The 10,841-nt window shown below is 49.0% G+C and overlaps 1 protein-coding gene across 1 annotated transcript in view; it reads left to right on the top strand.

Annotated features, from left to right (window-relative positions):
• The first annotated feature begins 10,568 nt into the window (after positions 1–10,568).
• The window catches only part of LOC137901662 (dapper homolog 3), a 5,937-nt gene continuing 5,664 nt past the window's right edge, over positions 10,569–10,841 (top strand). Inside the window, exon 1 of the mRNA XM_068745706.1 lies at positions 10,569–10,730. Coding sequence (XP_068601807.1) covers positions 10,569–10,730 — 162 coding nt within the window. The remainder of the gene's footprint in view (positions 10,731–10,841) is intronic.

Raw genomic sequence — 10,841 nt, 5'->3', positions numbered from 1 at the left:
CGCCTGGCAGCTTGACGCATACGGTGTGTGTGCTAGTGCTGGTTTTGTGAGGGGGGGGGGGGGGATTCGATCCACGGGTTTCTAAATGGAAGCTGTCTTGTGCTGATTGTGGGGTTCTTTTCTAGCTTTGGAATTGTGAAGCCGGGGCTCGGATCCGCCACACGAGCCGATCTTGAGAGATTTTAGCGGGAGCTTCGACTGTAAAGTGACCTGAATGCCGGTGATCAGCCCCTCCATTCATGAAACGCATGAATAATTGAGGAATCGGCAGGCTCGGTGCGCCAGCACCAAACTGAAAGGCATCTCCTTCCTCGTTTGCTCTATCTCTCTCCCTCTCTCTCCCTCTCTCTCTCTCTCTCTCTGTCCATCTATTGTCGAGTCTTCGGCCGTGAAATCCAGCAAGCGGCGGGGGCTGAAATCGCGACAGAGAGGAAGCTCGCTCGGACGCGAGTGGATGCAGCATCCAGGCGACGGCTGGGGAGACGAGAAAGGAAGGGGAGAACAGGGGAAGGTTACAGCCTTAATTAGACGAAGAAGGGAGGAGCGAATGAAAGGCAGAGACGGGAAGAAGGCAGCCTGATCTCAAGCTCCGTTGGTTTCCCTCCGTCTGTCAGGGATATACGTTCCCTTGATCTCCGTCTGCTGCAGCCGCCCATCCTCCATCCTCCTGGCATGTTGCAGAAGTCGTACACCCTCCTTTCCTTTATCCCTCTCTCTTCTCTCGTTTCCCTCCCCCCCCCCCCCTCTCTTATGCCTCATCCACGGCTTCCTCTGCGTGAATGAAGGCGTCTGATCGGGGCTGATCGCTGCCGAGCGGCTCTCCACATGGCTACGAACAGGTCAGTGACGGGAACAGCAGCGTGCCTGCCAGCCCGAATTGAGGGGAAACGACAAACGGTTTGGTTTACCTTCGGCAGTGATGGCATGTGAAATGTCAAGGAGAGTCCAAGCGAAGGGCAGCGGTGCCTCCATCCACCGGCCAGGCGGCGTTCAGGGCGGCGTAAACCGGTTATTAGCAGATCAGAGCTGGCCGAGGAAGATCAGTGACCCAAAGCCTCCCTCCTCTCTCGATGCCGCTCTCTGCACGTCTCGCTTCCTCCCCCTTCACCGAGAGGAGGAAAGGAAAGCGCCATCCAGGGATCGTTGCTCGGCTCCGACTACGAGGACATGCTGGTGTCTGAGTGCGTGACGGCGGCCGACGAGGGCTGCTATGGCGAGGCGTTGCGGGACTGTGTTGTTCAGCAGGGGTACGGCGGGCTCTGTGTGTGTGTGTGTGTGTGTGTGTGTGTGTGTGTGTGTGTGTGGGCGTAGGCGGCCCGATGGGCGTGGTGAGAGAGGCCTGATTATATAACAGTGGCTTTTAGTTTCTAGTAGGCTGAGCCGTATTTCTAGGCTGCGTTTGTGTTTACAGCCCTGCGAGCACATGCGCGGTGGTCGTCGCCATCACGGCGCTCCTCGCGTTTTCGCAGGTCAGCGAATTTTACGGACCTGCAGAAAAAGCCCGGAACTCTGCTGGGAAAGATGTGGGACGGCTTGATCCAGGAAGATTTAGAGGCTTTAGAGCTTATGAAAGGAAGGACTGTAGCAAAAGCAGCACAAGTGGGGGGCCGGCTCGTTGGTCATTTAGGTGCTGATTGTGCGGAAGAACTCGACCTATTTCCAGCGGGTCTGATGCATCGTGTTCATCACAGACGACTTGATGCTGATGGGCAAACAAGCAGGCAGGCAACGGCTAAAGCGTGACCTGCTCGGCGCCGCTAAATGACCTCCATGCTCCGACATCACGTCTAATGGCAGAAGCAGCTGAAGTATATTTATTTAGTCGCATACTCTGAATATTTAAACCTCTGTCTTTCTCTTCACTGTTGCCATAGCGACTTTCATTCTTAGCTGAGCTTTGTTTGAGCCTCGTAGTTGCGTGGGCCCTAAAAACGGCCTTCTAATTTGTTCAACTCTTTGTCAGCTCTCTCTCCCTCTCTCTCTCTCTCTCTCTCTCTCTCTCTCTCCATCAGCGTATCTCAGTAGCTCGTTTCGGAGCTTCGCCGTCGACTGAAGCTGCGTTCACTCGCAGCGTTAGATTCCAGGAAGCATCTTTAATCCCGAAGAACAACTGCATGCTGTATTTGGCGGCATCAAAATGAATGCCCGGCCGCGTCCATTCTCCTGCAGCTGCGCAGCTCTTTGTGTCTCCTTTATTTGATTCCCTGAGCATTATCGTCCAGAGATAACGCCTCGGAGGAGCTTTACGTCCAGCCCCTCGCTATTCTGCCATTTCAAACAAATGCAGCTGCGATGGAAGCTTTTGTCTGCTCCTCTGCTGTCGGCCTCGATCGGGTTCGCTGTGTCCACACCGCCGGGCTAGTTTGACGAGCAAATCGTTTTGCGTAACGCTAGTCTTAGTCCCAACCTCTTTAGCCGCAGAGGGCTAACCGCTCATTAAGCAAACAGTGTATGTATTTTAATTAATTAGGCCTGGGCTTAACCTTTGACCTTTCCAATGCTGACCGTGTGTGCGTCTTAGCATAGGAGGAAATCTGACTCCATTTTTCATATAAACGTTCCCAGAACGTTCCGACGTGCTCGCGTCTTTCAATGTAATGCCTGGATTTTCCAGGTCGATGCTGAAACATTTTGCACTCAGGCAGGAAACTATTTACGCTTCAGCACTTCTGCACCATAATTCCATCCCTTCCAACTCACAATCGATGACTTGCTTGAGACGATGGGTGGGAGTAGAATTACATGCAGCAATGGACCAGAAGTCGTAGCAAGTATCTGAGAACAAGGACAAATCTCGCCCCATTTTCAAGGTCGTCGGTTTCATCCGCTCAAAGCTTTTACCGCAGCACTCCGTCAGTGCTACATTATCAATCCCATTACGCCTGTGTATTGGCAGAGGCACAGATCAATAAGCCTTCATCCTACATTTCCACCCCGGCCGTGTTCTGTCGCTGCGTGTTTCCACAGGAAGCTGGCTCAGCACAAAAACCTACGTTGAAAATAGAATATGATTCTGCAGCAAGAGTTGACATTAGCAGCGTCAGGAGGCCGTGTGGTCATCGCAGACGATGATGTCATAGGTAGAATCAGAATGATCCATCTCACACGTTAAAGTGCATCAGAACCCGGCCGTCAGGCGGAAGCTTCCCTCTGAGTCAGCGCTGTGAGCGGCTTCGAAGCGCTGAACGTAACAGTAGATCACTAATTCATGGCCACGGACATCAGCCATTGGCCGGCGGTGACGTAACGGCTTGCATAACGGCCTGTCAGGCCACCGTGGCTGCGCTACGAGGAGATTGTGTGTGTGTGTGTGTGTGTGTGTGTGTGTGTGCGTGCGTGTGTGTGTGTGTGTGGCTGTGGCAGCTGAACTTGGTTATCATGAGAGAGACTCAGATCATTTATCATATCATTCTGCCTCTGTGCCAGATGTTGTAATCGCCAACCAAGACAAATCGGTGTTGGAGTCAGCCTCCACCTTTTGACTTTTCATTTTTGAATCGTTTTGGCGCCGTTCTCGGATCTAAACCAGCTTGCACAATGCTGCACGGTCCCTGCGAGTCGTCCCTGCGAGTCGTCCCTGCGAGTCGTCCCTGCGAGTCGTCCCTGCGAGTCGTCCCTGGTCCAGGCCTTGTATTTTTTACAGCGTCATCGTCATGATCCTGCTCTTCCTTTTCTTTCTCTGCATTTCTTGATCAAATCGGCAGCTGAAAAGCGGACGGATCAATAGCTGTGCTGCTTTTAAGGCGTTAGCAGCATTGAGATAATCCTCAGCTCCTTCCATGTGTGACGTTGTTTTACTACAGTTGTTGTTGTTGTTGGTTTCCTGCATTAGCTTAGCCGTTATTAGCCGGGTTAACACGCACGTGACGTAAGGGTGAGGAAACGGGGTGTTTCGCCTTCCTCCAGCTCACACACTGTTGACAACGATGCGTTCAAGGAGCATTTGACTGTTCGAATGCGAGACCAGATTGTTGTTTTTGTTTGTTTCTTCAGGGATCACACTTTCACTCTCTTTCTCTTTTCTTTTCAGCACTGCCAGTAACTCGAATAAGAGCACGCCTGCCTGCTCGCCAGTCCTGCGTAAACGCTCGCGCTCGCCGACACCGCAGAGCCAGGAGGGCGAGAATATGGTCGAGAAGGGTTCGGACCACTCCTCTGATAAATCCCCGTCTACACCTGAGCAGGTCGTCCAGAGAACCTACTCGCTGCAATCGGCAAGAAGCGGGGGGAAGAATGCCAAGGTGAGCCACAAGAAGATGCTTTCTTTATTATTATTAGTAGTAGTAGTAGCAGTATTTCACCTGTGGAAAACCTTTCACCGCTGCCAGTTTGTTAGAATAAAAAGTTGAAGGAATACGCCACGTTTTTTTTCCTTTTGCATTGTGCATCTTAATATTGCATCCATTTCTCATAAAGTGAATTCAAGGTTGCTGCAGAAGCAAACCATGAGTGCATGTGTATGATGTGTTCACTGACGGCAAGAAAAATGTGTGTTCATCAATCTTCAGCGTTAAATAGAAGCGACTCAAATGCGAGCTGATCCTCCCTGATCCAGTGATGCGTTCGCTGCCTCTGTAACGATGTGCCTCGTCGTCCGCCGACCCCTCCATCTTTTCAACTGATTTCTGTTGAAGCTGCTCTGTTGTTGCCGTCCTCCCTCCCATCCCTCTCATCCCTCCATCACGGCTGAATCATAAGATGAAGAGAATCAGACGCAGCTTACGGCTCCAACCTTTTGGATGCTCTGCTCTCATTCAAGCTTCGGAGAAGTGTCATCCCCGTCCTCGTGCGCCGCCTCATTCTGTCCATTTTGAGTAACTTGTTTTTGTCTCGCTTTCTCCCTCCACCCTTTGCCTCTGAGACTCGGCCTGCACGTCTCCGCCGCTGCGCTCCACGCCATCTGACGACTGTCCAGCTCTTCTTGTGCTGTCAGCTGTTTGTTCTTGCTGTTGGTTTCTTTTTGCTTTTCATTTTTCCTTCTTCTATCTGATTATTCTTTGTTCTTCTCCTGATTGCATGCTAGTCTCACAAGCGACTTTCCAAAGTAAGCATTACTCTTTTTTTCTGTTCTTCAAAATGTCTCATTCCCCCGCCCTCCCCTCTGCCCCAAACTCCGCACCACTTCCTGTCTTGTGTCCCGCCTCTGTTTGCTACGCTTTGCCCTGCATCCGGCTTGCTCCTGTGCTCGCTCCCGACTCCCGACTCCCCATCCTCACCTGCAAACCACAACAGATGGACATCTCCTAAAACAGACAACCCTCGTGCCTTTCTTCCTGTCCTCCCGTCTCGTCTCCTCTCTTCTCCTGTCTTTTTCCTTTCTGATGATGTGCAATGCATTTTGTATTTGGTATTAATAACCTTTATGTAAACATGGGCTGTGTCCCGTCCCTCCCGAACGTATCCCGTTGTTGCATTGCGGTAATGACGGCTTCGGATCCTCTGTTCTGTGCAGCCGAGCAGGCCTCCTCGTCCTCCTCGATGACATCATCATCTGAGCAGCCGCTCTGAGAGGATTATGCCTAACACCCCCCCCCTCCTGTAAATAAACTGCAGGCTGGCATCATGTTTCTGTGAATTGCCTATTTTCATCCATCCCATTCCCACTTTTTAGTCGATACACATTTGTGTCCAAATTGTGTATAAATATGCAGAAGTGGGTACAGTAATAATATTCTGACATATCGAAACACACAATCTTTTTCCCACGCACAATTGATGGCATCACTTCCCCCCAACCCCAACACGCACGCACACACGTGACCCTCTACCGACAACGATGGCGTGAGGTCGTCCCGGCAACCTGACCTTGATCAGCCTAGGCCTAATGCAATCCAAATTGAATTCAGCGAAATGGCCCGTCTGTGAAAAGGAGGCATTACGATGATGAAGGTCGAACTTCCTGTTGGATGCCAAATGACATGGAAAGCCACATTTTCCCCGCACGCTCTCACCGGATTCTTCCTCTGTGTCCTCCTGCGTTCACGTCACTCGCCGCTTCGGTTAACATTTTCTTTTCTCTTTAATTTTCTTTCAGTATGACAGACTAAACCTGATTAAAGTAAGCATCATGTTTTCATTTTATTTGGCCCTCCTCCCCCTCCGTAGCTGCAGGATTCCCCTCCCGATAGCGTCGATCCCTTGTATTCCCAACGTTCCCCGTCCCCTGAATCCATGTAGAAGGAAGTTTTAGAAGATTCTGCATGACTGAGTTGAACATTTATCTTTTCTTCTTGCTCTTTTGATCCTCGGATGGTCCGGATCTCACTTTCAGCATCGTCTTCATCAGCATTAAAAACTGCTGGCTTCCGTTCTCTTTTTTCACCATTGCTGTAATGTCCCAAGAATTAGTCAACCGATTCTGTTTGGAAGTGTCAGGAAACAAAGACGAATGTCAGAGCTGTGTCAAATCAACGGCTGTTTTTTTAGTCATTTTATTTTATTTTTCAGCAACCGGTTGTTCTCTGGCATTACTTTATTTTTTACAGAAGAGGCTGCGTGTTGTTTAACGGCACGGGACACACAGTCGTCTCGCACACTTTATCCAGACGGTATCCTCGGAGTAATTCCTCTGTCACCTTCAAATCAGATTAGCCCACATTAGTCCACCTATCGGCACAGCCAAGACCCGAGGGTGGCGGCTCGGACACGGGGAAAACAAGCGCCACCAAGGAAAAACTCCTTCTGAAATCAGGTTCTAGATCAGTCCAGTTAAACTTTTATTCATTTTACCGCTGGAATCAGGCGCTGGATCTTACATCTTGCCCTCTGTCTTCTGGCTGCCCCCCCCCCCTCAAATGCCCCCTCTCCTCTGAATGACCCTCTGCATGTGTCCCACGCTGATCTTCATCTTCTTCAGAAGAGAAAGGGTTTTAATTCTGGCTGGTGAACGTTGCATTGTCATTAAGCAGCAGCTCTGCTGCCCTCCGCTGTCCGATTCCTGCAAGTGAATAAAGTCCCTTTTAGAATTTAACATTTTATATATTCTTCAAAACCTTTGCCAGGAAATCCTTGAAATAGTTTAATATTACGCCTTCAATGGATAATTTAGATAAATAATGCATTTAATTTCTAATGATGTTTAGAAAAGTGCATTGCATCAGGTAAGGAGAGAATAATAAAGGTAGCAATGATGCTTTTATTTTGATAAGGTCCTGAACGGACTGGGTGGGTTCTGGTTTGTAAACACCGTGGATCACGTCCTGTGATTCTTGACAGGAAGGAGCCGGCGGTGCAGCTCACTGCTGCGTGTTTGTCCTGATATCACAGAATTTAATCCTTCCTGTCTCTCTCTCTCTCTTCCCGTCTCTCTCCTTTCCTGTCTGTCTCTCTACAGAAAAGCCAAAGCTGGTACAACGTAAGTCACACCTTATTTATGGTTGCATAATCGATATATGTGATTCTGTACACTGGGTGTACGTCTGTGCTGGTGTGAGTTTCTGTTGTGTGGCTGAGTTGTTTCTACAAGCTGAAAGGATTTTACCCTTGACCCCGTTTACTGTAGCACCAAATCTTTACTGGGGGGTTAGTGGGGTAAAGATGGACTTCAAAGAGCAACAACAGGCTGTGTTGGAATTAATGCATAAGAAACTGAAGTTTCTTATGTATGGTTCTTCAGATGTATTAGGGTCAACTGAAGCAGAGTGTTGTTGCAGTTTTAGATCTCGCCACTAGATGGTGGTCTAACTCTGTATCTGACCTGATGTAATAATTTCTTTACATGTGGTCAGTTGCTGAAAAAACACTTTATTATACTCTCAAGGGATTTATTGGGCGCAGTTTGAGAAACCCTTTTCACATTGGGTTTTTTTGATAATTAATATATATATTCGATAGAATGTTAGGGCAGTACAAGTACAGTCAAACAGTAGTATGTGTTACAGTACAAGTACAGTCAAACAGTAGTATGTATTACAGTACAAATACAGTCAAACATTCTGTCTAAGAGGAGCATTTCAAAAAAGCCCTTGCGGTCTTGTTTCCGTTGAAAGTCCTGAGTACATAAATCATCGACATTTAACAATACCAATAAAATAAAAAATAAATTACTCCATAAATGCAAAATAACAATAAATAAAATTTTTAGGGCTGTTCTTCAAACTGGTTGGTATTTACGCTCAAGGGATTATTAAAAGGTACTATTCTGTATAAAAATAGCTTTTGTGTAGCCAGCTACTCCCTTTATTTAACTAACCCAACCTGAGGACAATCAAGAAGATTGGGGTGAATTTGAATTTACAAGTCTGCCCCGGTTGGGGCAACATGGCCGAGGATCGGGTTGTCGGTAAACCCGAATCTGACTGAAGAGTGGGACGCCTTTTTGCGTCATGACATCATCGAGCATCACTGAACATCACTAAAATCGTTATAAGTCAGTCACCTGAGAAAATTATGGCGCTTGTTTTATATCTTTTTCTTTTTTTAAAGATTCAATTAACAGAATCATGGAAAGTTGATGAGGCACAAATTAAAAGCTATTTTTATACAGAATAGTAGCTTTTATAAATCCCTTGAGCGGTTTAAATCGGGCTCTGTTGGGTCCATTTCCTGAGTGTTTCCCGTTTTATGTCTTTTCTTTTTTTACTCCGTGTACACACTCTCCCCCTCTCTCTCCAGCATGAACGACAACACATCCTGAGAGTAAGCATGACTTGTATTCTTGTGCAACTCTCGATATCCTCGTCTCTTTCTCGCTCTGCATTTTAGTTCTCAGACTTGCGGAATGACGACATCCCTCCTGTCGGTTTCTCATTCCATTGACTCCATTCCACGTTACCACCTTGTAGCAAAGCCGCGGGAAATCGTTCTAAAATGTGCCGATCAACTCTATTATAGTATATTGACTAAGAGGGCATCCTAGGTTTGCCTATGACCACTTCTGAGTCCTCTAGATGTTGTCAAAGGGCCCGTTAACGCTTGAAAGTCTAATTCTGGCGAGCAACAGGTGGTAACAAACGCACCCGCTGAACTAAACAAATCAACAAACCATCCCAGGGGCCTCTGGACGAGCTTTGAATGCCTTGGAACAACCGGGGAATGGAAGCATGGCGCTTTGGATCGCTGCACGTTTCCATGCAACCCGACTTCTGTGTTGAGTTGGACACGGAACCAATGTTGGGACATTTAGGTTCTAGGTTCTAGGTTCTGAGGAAAAAGTGTCGGCGATGATGACCTCCCATGGCTCTGAATCCACAGTGACTGAAAACTGTCCGTCCCAATGTGAGATCTGAGCCTTTCAGAGTCGTGCACAGTGGCCATCTTACTACCCCCCACCCCCCCGCCCGACCCCCCCCAGGCTCTGGTACGTTGGTGACAAGAGGCAAAACACAGCTGGGAGATGTAAGATCGGCACAGTGACATGCGTTTGGATGGATTACCATAGTAACAGGATGGACACATCAATATCTAGGCCCCACCCCACATCTAAACACTAAAGCCCCACCCTCGGTTACGGTACCTGTCTCTTCCATCCCCTAATGTTTGCTCGCAGAGTTAATAGTTAACAAACTGAGTGCCGTGTCGATTGTGCCCGCCCCCTCCCAGGTGAGCACCGTCACCTGGGTGTCGCGTCAGTCGCTAACGGCCGTCCCTTATTGGAGCATGAGAACCGACTGAGCCGGAATTAAAGGAAACGATTCATTGGACGATGTGTTTTTAATAGCCGAGGACATGCAGGAGAGGTTTTTTATTTTAGGTGTAGCTAAACTGAGAGGTGCAGGAACTTCAGTGACCCCAATCCTGATGCCTTCATGCTGATTGTCACGTTTTATTTTGAATTCCCAGCAGCTCTCAATAGCTTGCAAAGAAAATATGTACAGTATGTTGGTCCGGCCTCTGATTTTCGCCCCGCGCTGGATTTAGTCGAGATTGATGGTGTTGTTTTGCAGGAGGAGGTAACTGGAGGTTATGCTCACATCTGTTCCCTGTAACTCAATCGCTCGGCCGTCCAGCGGCGAGAATTCCACGCACGCGTCGGCGGCGTGAAAGCGTTCAATCCGGAATCGTCCCATTTCTGCAGCCTCCTCCTTCCCCGTCATGCTTGTTTGTAGTCGTCACAAAGTGAACTCTTAGCTGATTGTAAACCGGCCAATTACAAAACACTCAGCGCGTGCAAACACACACCTACACACACACACACACTGGGGGAAGTAGGCAAAGAGAAGAAAAAAAAGAAAGAGCTACTGCCGTGATAATAAAGGAGTTGTTGGCTGGGGGTTACTTGAGGGCAATAGCCGTAACTCCTCTCCCTGTGTTTGTGTGAAAGGGAGAGAGAGAGAGCGAGCGAGCGAGATAAGGATCATGTGGCTGGAGTGTGCCGTGCCCGCCGCTCAAGACTGAACTGGGAGCAGCACCCAAAATAAGAGGCGGATCGTCCTGCTTCCAAACCACCGGACTCACAAGTCGACTCTTATTTTGCAAACTGACTCCAAGTCCTCCAGTGTCAGACTAGCCCTCTGGAGGCTCCTATTTTGGCTTCTTTTTTTTTTTTCTGGGGGTGAGTTGGGGGGGGGGGGGGGGGGAGAGAATTTGCTCCCATCCAGGCTTCCAGAACGAATCTGGAGCAGACGGCCATGGAGCTGTATGAGGATTGCTCGATGTCCGACTGGGAGGCTGTGCTCGAGCTGGATGAGGCGTTGGCGGGGTGGCTGCTGCAGGGTCCGGCTGGAGGGGATTGGGGCTGGGCAGCCTCGGACCCCCGGGACCCTGAGTGTGACTCCGAGGAGATCCCTGCTGTAAGTTGACCTCGGGGTGGGAATGAGCGAAACTAGAAGCCGTGGTCGTACGCTGCTGCAAGCGTTCTGTGGTAACTACCCTCTGATGTGAGTCACAGCTGCACCGGGGGG

This window comes from Brachionichthys hirsutus, chromosome 11 (genome assembly GCF_040956055.1).
Source record: "Brachionichthys hirsutus isolate HB-005 chromosome 11, CSIRO-AGI_Bhir_v1, whole genome shotgun sequence".
In the NCBI taxonomy this organism is placed as follows: domain Eukaryota; kingdom Metazoa; phylum Chordata; class Actinopteri; order Lophiiformes; family Brachionichthyidae; genus Brachionichthys; species Brachionichthys hirsutus.
The sequence above is the reverse complement of the archived record's forward strand: the minus strand, read 5'-3'. Positions and strand labels throughout refer to the sequence as shown.